The 17,241-nt window shown below is 49.4% G+C and overlaps 1 protein-coding gene across 6 annotated transcripts; it reads left to right on the top strand.

Annotated features, from left to right (window-relative positions):
• Positions 1 to 531: 531 nt before the first annotated feature.
• Positions 532 to 9,337, top strand: B4GALT7 (beta-1,4-galactosyltransferase 7). 6 transcript variants are annotated; one of them, XM_043465743.1, is made up of 7 exons: positions 536 to 702; positions 2,446 to 2,601; positions 4,282 to 4,644; positions 6,293 to 6,536; positions 7,612 to 7,695; positions 7,949 to 8,053; positions 8,644 to 9,337. In XM_043465743.1, exons 1-7 carry the CDS (start codon positions 653 to 655, stop codon positions 8,797 to 8,799), a joined length of 1,158 nt encoding a protein of 385 aa, XP_043321678.1. In that variant the 5' UTR covers positions 536 to 652; the 3' UTR covers positions 8,800 to 9,337. The 6 variants fall into 6 exon arrangements, with proteins under 6 accessions (XP_043321680.1, XP_043321682.1, XP_043321683.1 ...); XM_043465744.1 differs by having other exon boundaries at positions 538 to 702; positions 6,311 to 6,536; XM_043465747.1 differs by lacking the exon at positions 2,446 to 2,601 and having other exon boundaries at positions 533 to 702; positions 6,311 to 6,536.
• Positions 9,338 to 17,241: the final 7,904 nt, after the last annotated feature.

The following is a 17,241-nucleotide window of genomic DNA, read 5'->3' as shown; positions in this document are numbered from 1 at the left end:
CCCATTTAATCCTCACAGCAATCATATATATCAGGAACCATTGATATACTCAGGTGAGGAAACATAAGCTGATTGTGTCTTGCCCCAAAACACAACCAAACTAGGAGAGTCAGGTTTCAAATCCAGCCAATCTGTCTTTAATACCAGTCTCCAAACTACTACTTGGGGTAGTAGGCTGAACGCAAGACAGCCTGGAGCTTGGCCCTGCCCACCTCCAAGCTTGTTGCGGACAAAGAATGCACTTGGGGTGACGGCAGGACTACTCAGACGCGCTCCCCGCCTTCCCTTGGGAAGAGGAGGAAGATGCGGATTATCCCAGGGCGCTGGTTTGGAAGTCTGGAGTTTAAATCCAGTCCCAGCCTGTTGACTTGAGCGCTCTCCGGGGCCTCAACCTCTTGAGACCTCCAGCGATCCCCGGAAGGAAGTTACCAGTTCAGGCGGTTGCGCGTTCACGTCTTCCTTCGGATGCGGAACCTTTGACACCACAGCTTCGGGGAGCAGACGGCGTAGACGGAGCAACGGACTCAACGGACCAAGGGGCGGGGCGGACGGGCTTAGGCGGGGCGGGAGGCGGAGGCGCCGCGTAGGCCAGGGAGGCCGGGCTGGCCCGGCTTGGGAGCTCTGTCCCCATGTGCCGCCGCCGCCTCCAACGATGTTCCCCTCCCGGAGGAAAGCGGCGCAACTGCCCTGGGAGGACGGCAGGTGAGCTCGGCGGCTGGCCCGGTCCTCGTCCTCCCGGGTGCCAGTTCTTTCCGGGCCACCGCGAGGAATCTAGGAGCCCGAGGCCGTTGTGACTCCGTTTCTGCGGGGCTCTTTGAGGGTCTGTGTTTCTCCTTGGGGGTCTCTCTCTGTATTTGGGTTTCTGTTTCTCTCTGCGTCTCTGGTTCTACCAGTCTCCGTCACTCAGCAGGTCTGTATTTCTCCTTTGATTTCCCTTTGTGAGTTTCTGTCCCTCAGTGCGAGTCTCTCTCGTTATGAGTCTCTGTGTTTTTCCACTGACTTCAGTTGTTATGCGGGTCTTAGAGTCCGTTGACCTTTCTCAGTGGATCTCTTGTCTGTCCCTGGTTTCAGAAGGTCTGTGTTTCGTTTCTCTGGCCTCTGCCTCCCCCATCACATGCCTGTAGACTCAGACCCTACACTTGTGCTTCCCCATTCTTTGCTGACCCCCCAGAAGAATACACCAGACAGAAGCTCTGTGCTCTGCCTTGCTGCCCACTGCCTGACTGGGACTGAGTTCTCCTCAGACTTAGCATTAGTTCATTTCCGGTGCAGCTGTACTTGAATGTGGCCTGCCCCGTGTGTTAGGTGTGGGGTTGACCCAGACCTTAGTTAGTGGTTGTCACTAAAGCAGAATGGGGATGAGCTGTTTGGCCATTAAGATTGGAAGGGACGCCCAGACTTCAGTCTTGAGGTGTACCCTCAAGTCTTCTCAGAACACATGGTAGTGGCTCTACACCTGGTGAATGACACCTCTTTCCCTGTATGTCTGTCAAGTTTGCCCAAAGGTGCCCAAAGACTGGTATATAGTGGGCACAACTCTTTTATCTTTGGGAATTTTTCAGACTTGGTGTTGAAGTAAGAAGACAGGAATATAGTAGAAAGCCTAGACTCTGGATTTAGGCCTGGATGGGATCCTCTTTAATAGCCTTGTGACCAGAGCCAAATTAATCTTCCTCCTCAGCTCTTCCATCTCTGAAACAGGGATCATCATATCTATTCTGCAGGTCTATATGAAGATATAAAGGAGATTACACATATATTGACATCTTGACACTATGCTTGGCACAGAGAAGGTGCCAGTTATCTTCCAGTTACTTTTGCAGTTTGGAGGTGCTGTAATCAGAGCAGCTGAGTATTCAAACCTGTCACTAAGGTTTGTGTGAGGGAAGAAAGGAAAGGTTATGGAGAATTTCCATTTCCTAATTTCTTCCTAAGAATTTTAGGAAGACAGCCATATTCCACAAAACTTCACTGGTATCACTTCATGCTTTTGACACAGGGGTACAAAGATCCATGCAACAGATGCATACTGAGGTAGCAATTAAGAGTGTTGGCTCTGGAAGCAGCCTGTCTGGGTTTGAATCACCCTCTTATTAGCCTTGGACACATATTGGTGAAGGAGACAAAACCTCATCTACTCTGCCTCCCCACCACCAGAAACAGGGTGCCCTGGGCCTGGTAGCTGCTGAGACTGCAGATCTGGAACTTACCACCAGGTGTCACCAGGAGCAATTGTCAGTGTTCACTGTCCTGAGGAAATGGGATTCAGTTCTGAATTCAGTTGTTCAGTGATTTGGGCCCTTGCAGCACAGGAAGAGAGTGTCTGTGGGAATGTGATCCTAGTAGGAAGGGAAAGCTGGACCGAGGGGACAGAAGGTGAAAGTGCATGGAGGGCCCAATCCATGCCACACCCCTGGATAACGGTCACTGCTTCTTCTCCCCAAGGTGGGATATTTCCTCATGTCCATCTCCCCGGTCTCTACCCCGCCCCCAGCAAGAGCCCAGAGGGAGAATCTATAGAGGTTCCAGCCTTCCCAGGCCAATAGCAGGATTGGCCTCTGCTCCTCCCCAGCGGAAACCCCCACCACATGACAATGGGGGGTAAGTCAGAAGTCCTGCAAGGTTGTCTTGCCACACTCCCTCTCTGCTGTGTGTGGGACCTGGGCCTGGCTTCAGGGTTGCTTCCAGTTGGCAGTTGTGCCTCTGGAGAGAGACAGGAGTTGGTCTGGCTTTAGTGTGTGACCAGCATGCCCTGAATGCTTGATCCCTTCCTGTAACTCACTTAGCAAGCCCTCTGCTGTATGAATTGTGCTAAGTACACGGCTATGAATCTGATTACCTGTGAAGACAGGCAGGGACACAGGTGATTTCAAAACTCTTAATTGCTTCAAGGAGGGCAGTACCAGGTACTCCAGGAACACAAAGGAGGGAGTATGTATCTCAGTCTGTTGTGTATGTGGGAGTAGGGGGGACAGTGCTGGCCATGGCATTGGAGTTTGGCCTTGAAGGATCAATGGGGTGCTTCCAGGCAGATGAAATAAGGAAAGTCATTTTAGGCAGAAGCAGCAGACTCTGTGAGGGCTAGAGCCGGAAGGAATACGGTGAGTGGAGAAGCTGAATTGCTCAGTGTGTAGCACTGGGTGAGTGGCAGGGAGCAACTGGAGATGGGGCCAGGTTACAGAGGGATTTGACTGTCAGATCACAGAGTTTGCCCATTATCTTGTAAACAGGAAGATCATCCATGAGATTTGAAGGGGTCTGAACAGGGCAAGGACCAGGTGAAACTTGAACTAAAAGATAGGCAGTGTGTGAGGGAAGAACGAAGGGTACTTAGGAGGTAGAATCTATATGCTCTGGTAGCTAATTGATAATTCTCAGAGGTTATAAAGTAAATTGCTTTGCTGATTATTTCAGAAGACAGGAAGCTGCGATTTTCTTGGATTCCTTAGTTCCTTCACTGCCCTCAGGAACTTCCAGAGAGAGGAGCAAAGAAACCAGATGAATTCCATTCATTTCTTTGTTTTTCCCAGCACTACCTCAGAGTGTAAGACATTCTGCTGGTCTTCCAGCTTCTAAAAGGTGCCTGGGTGCTGTTCCCGGCCCTCAGTTTTCTTTCCCTCTTCTGTTTCTCATCTTTTGTCACATGAGCTGCCCTGGACTGAAGCTTTGAGATGCATTCTGTGAATTGCCTTTGCTGGTTTGGGCCTCACGTTGGTTTGAGGACAGACCTGTTCTTCCCAGAGTAAACAGTGGTCTTTTCACTGACAGCTTCTTTCTTTGGGGGAGCTTTCTGGTCTGAGAAGTAGGATGAAGCCAAGCTTTCTGATGAGGGTGAACCTGCAGGGAAACAGGTAGAAGGCAGTGCGTAGGGTCTCTAAGGTGGGCTTCCACCTTCGGCTCTGAACATGAAATGTTGTCTTGGGGAGGGGCAAGTGCAAGGGACAAGGAGTCTCTTCCCTGTCCTCGAGCAGCTCTTGGTCTTATCTGGACTCAGGCACAAAAAGTAAGAGAGCATCAGGCAGGTGGGGCAGCTCCGAGACCTGCGAGTGTTTGGAGGGCCTCCTGGAGGTGGGGTGACTCAGGCTGAACCTAGAGCTGTAAGCAGGATTCTGATGTATGGTAGCAGCACAAACAAAAGCACTAAAGTTGCTTCTGCACTAACTCCGAAGCGCTTGGGGCCGACCAGTCACATGTGCCTTACTTGGGGGAAGCCAGAGAAGGGTGTGTTAAAGGACCTTGGCTCACCTTGCCCTTCTGACCCGCTTCTTGTTCTTGTCCCAGGTCCAGGTTGATTCCCAGTGGCCTCCCCCGGAAATGTTCCGTCTTCCACCTCTTTGTTGGCTGTCTCTTACTGGGCTTCCTCTCCCTGCTCTGGCTGCAGCTCAGCTGCTCTGGGGACGTAGCCTGGGCAGCCAGGGGACAAGGACAGGAGACCCCAGGCCCATCCCGGGCCTGCCCGCCAGAGCCACCTCGTGAGCACTGGGAAGAAGATGAGTCGTGGGGCCCCCACCGCCTGGCAGTGCTGGTGCCCTTTCGAGAACGCTTCGAGGAGCTCCTGGTCTTTGTGCCCCACATGCACCGCTTCTTGAGCAGGAAGAAGATCCAGCACCACATCTACGTGCTCAACCAGGTGGATCATTTCAGGTAGGGACCACCTCCAGGCTGGCACCCGCTCACCTGGGCCTCACCTCGCCCTGGTCTCCCTTGCCTGCTCCCTTTCCCGACAGCAGTCCAGTACCAGGTAGCCCAGGCCCGTGAAAGGCCACCCGGGCAGCAGTGGAAGGGTGGGAGGTGCTCGACCCCTCTCACTGGGTGTGATGGGAATTTGGGGGGAGAGTTTGGGACTGGGGAGGCATTGGATCTGGTTTCCATTTTACAAAGGTCCCTGTGGCTGCTATTTGTGTACTAGGCCATAGCAGGACAAGAAGGGGAGCGAGAGACCTGTTGGGCAGGCGTTGCCCTCACTGCCATCGTGGCAGACACGGTGGAGAGAAGCATTGTGGAGGAAGTGCAGACAGGGCTTGCTGGTGGATTAGCTGCAGGGATTAGGGAAAGAGAAGGGTCAAGGGCATGGCTTTAAGGTTGTTCAAAATCTGGCATTAGTTTAAAATCCTTGCCCTCACCAAAAACTGCTCCCCTCTATGATCACAATCCATGCATTGCACAGCCCACCCCCACCTCCTTTTCCTCCAGCTTGCTCCCACTGGGGAACACACTCCAGCAGTTCTTGGAACCCGCCAGGTCCTTTAGTCCACGATCCTCCCAGTGTTCTCTGCCTTCCTCCTGACCTGACCTCTCCTTTCTCCTGACCTGACTTGACTACAGCTGAATCCCTGATTTCCCACCCACCCCTGATCTGCTTCTCCTGCCCTCTTCCTCATTTTAGGAGATGGAAACTCCACACTCCCAGCTGCTCAGGCCAGAAGGTGCTGGCTCCACTCCTGCTCCCTCACACAACACGTCTAGTCCACCAGCACAGTGCGGCTAGCATCTGCCCTCCTGTCATCCCCACTGCTACCTGAGTTAAGGCATCATCAGTTCATGCCTAAATTACTAGAGCAGCCTCTTAACCTGTCTCCCTGCTTCCACCCCTCACCTTCCAGGCTCTTCTCATCATACCAGCTAGAGTGAGCCTATTAAACACTGAGCCACTGCACATGATGCCTTCACTCTTAGCCCTTCAGTGGTTCACCATCTCATCTAGGGCCAAGCCCATGTCCTTCAGAGACCTGTCACCCTCTGACCTCATTCCCTAAAACCTTGCTCACTCTGCTTGACCACATTGCTGACTGCTCCAGCCTCCAGCCTTGGGAGTCATTTTCCCCTCTGCTTAGAGCCCCATTCCCCTGATTTCCACAGGGCTCATTCCCTCAGGCCTTCAGGCTTCTGCTCACATATCACTCTGTTACACTGGCTCTCCTTGACCACTTCTTCTAAAAGGACAGCCCCTGCCTGCCAGTGTGTTTTATTCTTCTCACATTGCTTTACTATTCTTCTCAACATTTACCAGTCACTGGCTTGTTGCATGTTTACTCAAGTTTTCTTTTTTGTCTTATTAGAATGTCAGCGCCTTGAGGGCAGGGCTTTGATTTCTCACGTGCTCTGAACAGTTTCTGGGACATAGTAGGTGCTCAGTAAACATTCGTTAGATGAGTGCAGGGGCAGCTGGGCAGCCCTGTAGTGAAGTTGGCCTCGGGCTGGAGGGCAGCATGAGTACTGGGGCTGGTTGCTGTGGAGGACAGGCTCTCACGTAGAAGCTGGGGGAGAGCAAGCTCACTGCCCCCATGCCCAGCTTTGGCGCCCTGCACAGGTTCAACCGGGCAGCACTCATCAACGTGGGCTTCCTGGAAAGCGGCAACAGCACAGACTACATTGCCATGCACGATGTGGACCTGCTCCCTCTCAATGAGGAACTGGACTATGGCTTCCCAGAGGCTGGGCCCTTCCACGTGGCCTCCCCGGAGCTCCACCCACTCTACCACTACAAGACCTACGTTGGTGGCATCCTGCTGCTTTCCAAGCAGCACTACCAGCTGGTGAGGCCTGGCATGCCTGCTCTGCTCAGAGTCAGGCAACACCTACCTGGATGGGGGCTTTGGCCAGAGGAGTGGCACTTCTGGGGCCCAGTAGATGGAGTATCTTTCCTAGGGCCAGCAGGGGAGCCCAGGGCTAGCCAGAGGCATGAAAGAGGAGCAGGACCAAGCAAGCCAGTTAGGGAGGGTTTCTGCCTCAGTAACAGAACCCCTCCATGTGAACTAGCTTCAGAAGCCCTGTTCTTTGCTTCTCAAAATGGAAAAGTCTGCTCAGCCTATCAGACAGAACACCATTTCACTTTCCATCTCTCAGCTCTGCCTTCTCTAGACTGGATTTACTTTCAGACATTTGGGATGCAATGTAGTGGCTGTCGCTGCAACCTGCATCTGTCTAGGCCCAAGTCCAGTGGAAAATGGAGCTCCCTTTTCCAACAGCCCAGACAGCAGTCCCACAGCAGCTGCACGCTGGCTCTTGATTGTCCTGCCTTGGGTCATGGCTAATCCCTGAATCCGTCACTGTGGTAGGGGTGGGAGTGGGATGGTGGGGTGGGAAGAACTGAGTGGCTTAGACCCCCATCTCTTGCTCCTCTGTTCAATCTGTGGCTGAAGCCAGCTTAATGTGAATGAAGCCAGAAGTCATGGCAAAAATAAATGTCTGCCCTCTGACTTCAGACACCGTCTCTCTCCCATACAGAGGAAGAGACAAGGGCAGAGAGACGCTCAGGAGAAATGGGAGTAGGGGACCAGGCAGAAATAGAGCAGGAGCTGGCACTGTGCCCATCATCAGCTCTTCAGAGGTCCCCTCCCAGCAGTCAGACATTTTTGAGAAACTGTTCATCTCACACAAATCCAAGGCCCCATTAGAACAGGCAGAGGAACTGGGGTATGCTGACTGTTTCCCACTGGTACCACAGAGGTTGTAAGAACCAAAAGCATCTGAGTGTCCATTCATAGCTTTGGGGGAGGAGGAGGAAAGGGGGCCTGTCCTGGCCCCACTTGGACTTGGGACCCCCAAGTAGAAGACCAAAGAGCATCCCTGGGAGGATGGGGCAAATGACACTACCTGTCTTTGCGTCAGTGCAACGGAATGTCCAACCGCTTCTGGGGCTGGGGCCGAGAAGACGACGAGTTCTACCGGCGCATCAAAGGAGCTGGACTCCAGGTAATGCTCCCCCCACCCCCCAACCCGCCACTTCCTCGGCCATCATGGCAGTCTTGAGGTTCCTCTCTGCCCTCAGATGAAGTTCCTGGGACTGGGAGATGGCACCCCTGGTTCCAATCCCAGCCCTGCCCCCGACTAGCACACACCTCTTAAAGAATGGAAATACAGGCCCCTGCCTATGGGCTGTCGCCTCATGGTGAGGGCCAGGGCTCCAGGAGAGGCAGCCTGATCCAGCTTCCTTTGGCCTCCTTAGCTTTTCCGCCCTTCGGGTATCACAACTGGGTACAAGACATTCCGCCACCTGCACGACCCAGCCTGGAGGAAGAGAGACCAGAAGCGCATTGCGGCTCAAAAACAGGTGATGGCTGATCTCTTGATCAGAGTGGACAGGTGCTGGTCGGTCCATTGATCAGGGGTGGACAGGTGCTGGCCAGTCCCTTGATCAGGGTAGGTATGTGGTATATAGGGAACCAGCGGGCCCAGGCTTTTCAGCAAGTTCTCATCGTGCCCAAATGGTCCCATCCTCCCCTGCGTGGCCCAGGTCATTGTGGGCATGCTGCTTGGGCACAGGGCCCTTCTCTGGTGGCTGCCATGGCCCCGGGCCTTGTGGGTCAGCCAAGACATCAGAGGCCATTTGGGCTATGTGTGTCAGGTGAGGCGGGGACAAGACTCAACTGAAGGTGCCAGAATCCCAGGCAGACCTGGGACACAGGAGTCAGCATCTCTCCCATAGCCTCTTCTCTCAGAGCCAGATTAGTTGAACTAGAAAACCCCTGCTCTCCTGCTGATGGGGATGTGGAGCCATGGGCAGTAGACTTTCTGTCTCTCAGCTTCCCTTTCCCCTCTGTGGGGATCATAGGACCTCTGATGACGAGATCATGGGGGATCAGTGGACAGTTGGCACCTACCAAACCCTGAGTACATGCTCTCTCCCCCCTTCCTTCTCAGGAGCAGTTCAAGGTGGACCGGGAAGGAGGCCTGAGCACTGTGAAGTACCGCGTGGATTCCCGTACAGCCCTGTCTGTGGGCGGGGCCCCCTGCACTGTGCTCAACATCCTGTTGGACTGTGACAAGGCCGCCACTCCGTGGTGCACGTTCAGCTGAGTTGGCTGGACAGTAAGGAGGCTTGTGCCTATAGGCCACGCTGCTACTCAAGCCCAGGACAAAGCCTTGGCCCAGGCCCAGCTCCAGTAGGACATGGAGTGGCCTGAAGCAGTGGCCAGCCAGCCACACGTTTGCAGCAGCCTGGCTCCCAAAGGCAGGCTTGAGCCAGGACAGGACACACACAGGGTGCCTGGGATGCTACCAGCAATAAACAGTGATGGAGAGAGGCTGGGACATGGCTCCCAACTGGGACTCTCCACCCTGCCTTACTGCTTGCCCTGCCCTGCCCTGCCCTCTTCTGTGTGCTGAGATCTGCAAGCTCCTCCCTTTGGACTGCCTCATGCAGAGATACAGTTCAGAAGCCAGGCCACTGATGTGGGTGGCTAGGGCCATCAGGAGGGTTAAAACTGCAGAGATCAGTGTGCAAGCCCTACAGAGGGAGCAGCTGAGCCCAGCTCTGGCTGGTTGTCACCATGCAGGAGTGTGGGCCTAGTGTTACCAGGTCTTCTGATTTTTCAAAAGAAACTAGAATTCTGGATTCTTGAGTGAAATTGGTTAATTTTTTAAAATTGGTTAATTTTTAAATGATAGCAACTAATTCAAACTTTTAAAAAGTATGGCAGGCCAAACCTGTGGCTGAGGGGGAAGGGAATGGGGCAAAAGAAGACATTTTTCTTAGTTAAAAGCTGGCAAGGAGCTGGGGCAGGGCTGGGGACGATGAGGCCAGAGGATGCTCAGGTGGGAGAGAGGCCCAAGGCACAAGGTCCCTGTTCCCTCCCTCAGCCCAAGGGTGCTTCATCCTGTCTCACGAAAATGGACAGAAGTAGATCACAAGACTGGACTGAGGGTAGTCAGGCTACATTGTGGAGACTCACTCGGTCATGGCTTGGGAAGGGAGGACCATGTTCCTGAGGCGGGAGGAAGATGAGAAGTAGGAGAATCCCTGGAGTGTTCCCACAATGTGAGGAGAGATTAGTGATGGTCATCAAAAGCAACAAGAGGGAGGGAGGGGAGCCAAGGGAGATGGTGGAACCATCTGGAGGGAAGCCCAGGGCCAATGAGAGGAAAATGAGGGACCCTGAAAGGTAAATTACTCCTTCAGGGCATTTGACTGCAAAAGATTTGGGGCAGAAGTTGGAAGAGACTGGGACCAGTTAAGGTTAGTTTGTTTAACAATAAACAGGACACCTGAAGTGCAAGAGGAAAGATTGAGGTCTCCAAATACAGGAGGGTAGATTCAGCATCTCTGCTCCAAAAAGGCTCCTCCTCCAAGGGTGATCTTAGGGTTATTTTGTGCAGTTGTGTGGGTTGTGCACTGTACAACCTGAGCATGAACCAAGAGATTTAAGCAAAGAGGAGGGAGTGAGGAACTTCAGGTTCCGTGTAACCGTTGAGACATAAAAGAGAGGGTCCTTGGGATTCTAAATTGACCTCAGCCAGCAATTCAGCTTTACTTACTACAGTGAAGGGCAAACAGACCTTGATGACAGCGCAAGGGTAGTCAAGGGACTTTCTCGACTTGAGGCCCAGGGGAGGGGAATGGTGCACTTTCTGTATGCTGGTCCCCTGGACAACCCTGACTATGTCATCTTGGACTTGTGTAACACGAAGCCTTTTGGAGTTGGTGGGAGTAGGTGTGACAGTGCCCCCAGCTCTGTACTCACCTGGCAGATAAGACAAAAAAAGATAGGGGACTCCTTGCTTCCCACCTGCCCTGACAGGTGGGATGAGCAGGAGAAAAGCAGGATCAGCCAGCTCAGCCTGGGCTGGGTGCATCTCTAACCCTGCACTCCCACACTCACGACCACCACTACCACCTCCATGATGCAGACACCAGAAGGCACCCTGGGCCAGGCCTGATGCAGCTCTAATCTTCAGCCCTCACCCTCACTCCCCAACCTGGGCCTCCCCTAAACCTTTCTGGGAGAGTGGGAGAAGGCTAAGAGGTGGTCAGTAATGAGAAGAAGCAGAGAGCTCTTCGGCCTCCTCAGCACCTTGGCAGCTCCTCTCTCGAGTGGAACAGATGTCCCAGTCTTGCTGGTCAGTATGTGAATGATGTGAACCCAGGATGTAGGAGCACCTGGCACGTGCTTCGCCACTGTGATTCTAATGACAGCCGGCACTTACTGAGCATTCTCATATACAAAATTTAGTACGCTGAGTTATTTCACGTAGGTCTTCACCTAGGAGCCAGGCCCTGTTTTGTTAACTTGTTTTATAGATGAGGATGGTGGAGCACAGAGAGGTAAGAAACTTGCCCAGGGTCGCAAGGCTGGTAAGTAGTGGAGCTTGGGATTCGGATCCCTGGAACCTGTCTTCTGAGCAGGAAAAAAACTGGAGAAGATCTAGGTGATTTTGGTTTGGCAGTGAATTTTTAGATACAATACCAAAAATATGACCCATGAAAGAAATAGTGGATGTTAGACTTCTGCTCTGTGAAAGCAACTGTTAAGAGAATGAAAGTACAAGCCATAAACTAGAAAAAAAAGTTGTAAAACACCTGATAAAGGACTTGTACCCAAAATATACAATGAGTTTTAAAATTCAGCAGTAAGATAAGAAAAACCCAAGTGAAAAACGCAAAAGATCTAAACAGACACTTTATCGACAGATATACAATGGAAAATAAGCATATGAAAAGATGCTCAACATAATTTGTCACTAGGGAATTGCAAATTTAAAACAACAATGAAGAAAAAAAAAAAAACCATGAGACATTACCTGTTAGAATGCCTAAAACCCAAAAAACTGACTATCAAATGCTGGTGAGGATTTGGAGCAATGGGAAACATTCTCACTGTTGCAGGTGAGAATGCAAAATGATAAGCTCACTCTGGAAGATGGTATGGTAGCTTCATACAAAGCTGAGCATAATCTTACCATATGATTCAGTGAGCTCACTGCTAGGTACTCTCCCAACTGACTGAAAAGTTGTGTCCTCACAAAAACCTACATGTGAATGCTTTATGGCAGATTTATTTGTAATCACTAAGTACAAAAAATGACCAAGATTTCCTTCAATATGTGAATGGATAAAAAACTAGTGGCACATTTATACAATGGAGTATTATGCAGCACTGAAAAGAAATGAGCTACCAAGTCACAAAAAGACACGGAAGAACCATAAATGTGGCTGAGTGAAAGAAACCAGTCTAGGAAAGGTATATAGAGAATTCCCTGGTGGTCCAGTGGTTAGGACTCTGGGCTTCCACTGCAGGGGGCATAGATATGATCTCCGATTTGGGAACTAAGATCCTACAAGCCCTTTTGTGGCGCAATAAGGAAAAAAAAAGCCTTAATGTGTGCAAATTTTAAAAAAATTTAGGAGGTAAGAGGATCGCAGGAAGAAATGCACACTATGGCAAGAAAATCCAACTGCCTTACATTACAAAACAGCCTCACTGAAGAGGATAGGGGAGAGGGTGCTGACCTGAGTAACACTGGAAATACGCGATCTGTAAGACTAAAGTCAAGAAGTGCGTGTGTGCAGGAGCCTCTGGTGGTTTCCCACAGGGACATGGTACGCTTGCTAAGTCGCTTCAGTCATGACTTGACTCTGTGATCCTATGGACTGTAGCCCACCAGGCTCCTCTGTCCATGGGATTCTCCAGGCAAGAATACTGGAGAGTGGGTTGGCATGCCTTCCTCCAGGGACTCTTCCCAACTCAGGGATCAAATCTGTGTCTCATGTCTCCTGCACTGTTGGGTGGGTTCTTTACCACGAGTGCCACCTGAGAAGCCCTGGAGGTTTGGGGTATGGTATAACAATTCTGCAAATTAGGGTTGGAGAATTAAGTAAATGGATGGTGGGAGCCAGTTTTTTTACCTTGGAGTAGGAAGTTTTTAGCAAAGAGCAGAATGCTAGAATGATTCATGTGATGATGGATTAGAGTTGAATAAATCAGTATGAATTTGCATTAAGCTTAATTATACATAGAAATATCTATAGATGTCTGTGTATACACAGGTATCACACACGTAAATTTCCTTGTTCTGTCAGCTGAGAGGACCTGGAAGCAATGGCACTCCAGTAGAAATGAGCACACAACTAGCGCTCACATCATGGTTTCATTCTCCAGTGAAAAGGAACCACGGCTGCTTGGATAAATGGTTGAGTCAAAGGCTAGGGTGGAAAACCTATAAGATGAGCCTGGAGCATCTTTTAGTTTCAGAGAGTAAGGAAATGTTTTTTTTTTAAATTGATGGGGGTGAGTGGTTGCTTCCCTGGTGATCCATGGTTAAGATTTCACCTTCCAATGGAGGGGGTGCAGGTTCAATCCCTCATCAGGGAGCTAAGAAACCACATGCCTCATGGCCAAAAAACCAAAACATAAAACAGAAGCAATATTGTAACAAATTCAATAAAGACTTCATAAATGGTCCACATAAAAATTCTAAAATAAAAATTTTTTTTTTTAATTCAGGGTATTGTCAAAGGAACACAACTTAGAGGGCTTAGAGCCAACTTAGAGGGCTCTCAATGGCACAAACTGGGACAACTGAAGCCAAAAAAAAAAAAAAAGGAATATGGGGTTATGACCCAATGTATAAAATACATATACCGATAAATGGGAGAAGAGAGAAGCATCTTACGCAGAATTATTCCAGGTAAGTTATGTAGATGTTCTGCCCTCAAGGAAAGGGAGCATGACTACCCATTCTTTAAGCTGTTGACTGCTGATAGTGACTTCCAAAGAGTCCAGTGTGGAAATGAGTGTATGTGGGAGAATAACTCTAGAATGGAAAAACATGACAAACACTACCCCAGCCAGGTGATCAAGGACACCACTGAGAGTGATAAGTGATCTTGATCACTTATCAAGTATTACCCTTGATATATTGTAAGGAAAATGATACTTTATGTCAGTGGTCTTCCTTCCCCAAATCCATAATCCGAGTCTAGGCATAAGGAAATCAGCGGGACTTCCCTGGTGGTCCAGTAGTTGGAAATCTGCCTGCCAATGCAGGGCACACAGGTTTGAACCCTGGTCCAATAAGATTCCACATGCCACAGAGCAACTAGGCCCATGTGGCATAGTTGCTGAAACCCAATCACTCTAGAACCTGTGCGCTTTAACAAGAGAAGCCACCGCAATAAGAAGCCCATACACCACAACTAGAGAGTAGCCCTGAGCTTGCCGCAACTAGAGAAAGCCCACAAAAAGCAGAAAAGACCCAGCACAGCCAAAAAAAAGTAAGAGAGAAAGAGAGGAAGAAAGAAGTAACCAACACATAGCTGATATATTTTATAAAAAATTTTTTTAAATAGCAAATTCCAATAGAGTGTATCTTAGAAAACACCTGACCAGTGCTTCTCAAATTTGTGAGGTCATCACATACAAGAAAAGTTGGAGAAACTGTCACAACCAAGGGGAGCCTAAGAAACATGACTATAAATGTAATATGGTATCTTCAGTGAGGTCTTGGAGCAGAAAGAGGACATTAGGTAAAAACAGAAATCTGAATAAAATAGTTTTATTTTAGTTAAAAATAATGTATTAGTATTGGTTCAGGAATTGCAGTGTAATAAACATACCATACTAATCGAAGTTGTTGATAATAGGTGCAGGTAGATGGGCACACAATAATATCTTTGCAATTTTTCTGTAAATCTAAAAATGTTCTTTAAAATAGTCTTTTTTCAAAAAAGGGGAAACAAAGCTATGTGGGGGGAGCCAAGAGGAGGCAGCTTTTGAAAAGCTGAAGTCTAAGTAACCCTGGTTCATGGAAGTTGAGCAGGGGTAGTTTCGAAGGCACATGCTTTCCTCCTACTGGTTTCCTCTACTTGCCTGTCTAGTCCTCAGTTCCAGCCCAGGTTCTCCTGTGACTCTAGAGTTCAAACAGAGAGGCTTCAGGTTGGGGCGGGAGATGTTTGGCATCTAAAGACATTTTCGGTTGTCACAACTGAGATGATAACAGGCATGTAGTTAGTAAGAGGCCATCAATGTTGTCCAACATCCTACAGGACAACCCCACCCCCAACAAATAATTACCCAGCCTCAAGTTCTATGAGAGATGGGAGTACCAGACCAGTTTACCTGTCTTCTGAGAAACCTGTTTGCAGGACAAAAAGCAACAGTTAGAACTGGACATGGAACAATGGACTGGTTCAAAATTGGAAAAGGAGTATGTCAAGGCTGTATATTGTCACCTTGCTTATTTAATTTATATACAGAGTACATCATGTGAAATGCTAGGCTGGATGAATCCCAAACTGGAATCAAGCTTGCCAAGAGAAATAACAACCTCAGATATCTAGATGATACCACCCTAATGGCAGAAAGTGAAGAGGAACTAAAGAGTCTTGATGAAAGTGAAATAGGAGAGTGAAAAAGCTGGCTTAAAACTCAACGTTCAAAAAACGAAGATCCCATCACTTCATGGCAAATAGATGAGGAAACAATGGAAACAGTGACAGATTTTATTTTCTTGAGCTCCAAAATCACTGCAAATGGTGACTGCCGCCATGAAATTAAAAGACGCTTGCTCCTTGGAAGAAATGCCATGAGAAACCTAGACAGCATATTAAAAATCAGAGACATCACTTTGCCAACAAAGGTCCATCTAGTCAAAGTTATGGTTTTTCCAGTAGTCCTGTATGGATGCTGGGCTTCCTCAGTGCAGATACTTCCAAATCAGAGGGGTCCTCCCTGGCCTTAGGGTAGAAGGGACAGCGGCTAAGTAAAAAAAGAGAGACTATCATTTTTTTTCCTCCATTTAAGTGAGACTATCTAATTGGATTACTCACATGGGTGATGTTTGGTTCCAGAATTTCAGGATGAAGCACAGGAGGCTTCTAGGAATAAGCTGCAACAGGAGAGCCCAGAAGCTTCAGACAAGACACAAAGCAAGGAGTACTGGGGGCCAGCAGAAATGGCTAACCTGTGGACACTGGCAGAGCATCCAAGGGCTACAGGACAGGACTACTCCACTTTGAGAAGAAATCTTGTTACTTTGGGTCTGGAGCAGGGCCAGTACCAGTCCTGCCAGAGGTTAAGGACTCTTTAGGAAGAGCAGCCAGGCAAGTTTGAGATGGCAGAATCTCCCAGGATCCACAAACCATAGAGATGAGATGGTGGGTCTGTTCTTGAGTATCTGTTGGGTTTGTTACTTTCACTAGAGAGCCAGTTGCCAGCTGCAGGGACTCCTTGAGGCCACGTCACAAGTCCCATCACCTCAGGCCATGGCTGTGAGAGAGCAGGTCTCCTATGCACCCAGAAGGAGGTTGGAGGCTTAGCCCTGGATTGAACTGTTCTTCTGGACCTTCCCATGCTCTTCTGGGAAACTTTCTCCATCCAGCATGCAATTCAAGTGCGTAGTGGAGTTTGATGGCAGAAGAGGAAAAGGAACCATATGAGACACTGTGGTCAGCCCTGACATTGAGTATATCAGGTGTAACAACCAGGTGCAATGTCTGGGTTAAGCCAGAGAAACAGAACTAGTAGGAGATATATTATATATATGTGAAATTGACTCATGTAATTCTGGAGGCAGGCAAGTCCCAAGATCTGAAGGGTGAGTCAGCAAGCTGGAGACCCAGGAGAGCTGATGTTTTTATTTCGTTCTGAGTTCCAAGGCCTGAGAACCAGCGAGCCAGTGTTGGAGTTCCAGTCCAAAGGCTGGCAGGCTCAAGATACAGGAAGAGCCAGTGTTTCAGTTCAAGTCTGCAGGCAGGAAAAACAGGTGTCCCAATTCAAAAGTAGTCAAGCAAGAGGAATTCTCCCTTACTAGGGGGAGAACTTTCTGTTAGATTCAGGCCTTCAACTGATTGGATGCAGCTCACCCATATTAGGGAGGGCAATCTGCTTGATCAGTCTGCTGCTACTGCTGCTAAGTCACTTCAGTCATGTCCTACTCTGTGTGACCCCACAGACGGCAGCCCACCAGGCTCCTCCGTCCCTGGGATTCTCCAGGCAAGAATTCTGGAGTGGGTTGCCATTACCTTCTCCCGCTTGATCAGTCTACCAATATAAATATTAATCTCATCTAAAAACACTCTCACAAACACACCCAGAATGATGTTTGACCAGAATGTCTGGGCTCCCTATGGCCTAGATCAGGTCAACCCATAAAATTAACTGTCACTTTGGGATTCCTGAGCTACCAGCTCTGCCAGAGAACTGGTGGATCTAGTAAGGCAAGGTGCCTTGTCCACCTCCTTGGACCTCACCCTACTCATCAGCAATCTCTCTTGCTTGAGCAGACCTGAAAGGAAATACAAAGTTTCTCTGCACTTTTGACTCTGGCAGCCATGATATTGTACTTTGCTCAAATTCCTACTATCAGAGTCCTTAACTGACTGAAGGCCCCAGCTGCCACACTTAAAACCCATCATATGCTTTACTGAGAGCACACCTCCTGTGGGTTGCTCTAGTCCTCCACTCAGAAAGGACCCCTTTTTTGGCACCCAAACATCTCTCTCCCTCTCACTTGTGGTCAGAC

This window comes from Cervus canadensis, chromosome 4 (assembly GCF_019320065.1).
Source record: "Cervus canadensis isolate Bull #8, Minnesota chromosome 4, ASM1932006v1, whole genome shotgun sequence".
Classification (NCBI taxonomy): Eukaryota; Metazoa; Chordata; class Mammalia; order Artiodactyla; family Cervidae; genus Cervus; species Cervus canadensis.
This window is presented reverse-complemented; position numbering and strand designations above follow the sequence as displayed.

What these genes read in the sequence shown, in the direction of transcription:
- B4GALT7 (XM_043465743.1), top strand. Translation starts at nt 653, where the DNA reads ATGTTCCCCTCCCGGAGGAAAGCGGCGCAACTGCCCTGGGAGGACGGC. An exon ending in CCACCACATGACAATGGGGG is followed by an intron (nt 2,602 to 4,281) that starts GTAAGTCAGAAG and finishes TTCTTGTCCCAG; the next exon opens with GTCCAGGTTGATTCCCAGTG. An exon ending in GCATTGCGGCTCAAAAACAG is followed by an intron (nt 8,054 to 8,643) that starts GTGATGGCTGAT and finishes CTTCCTTCTCAG; the next exon opens with GAGCAGTTCAAGGTGGACCG.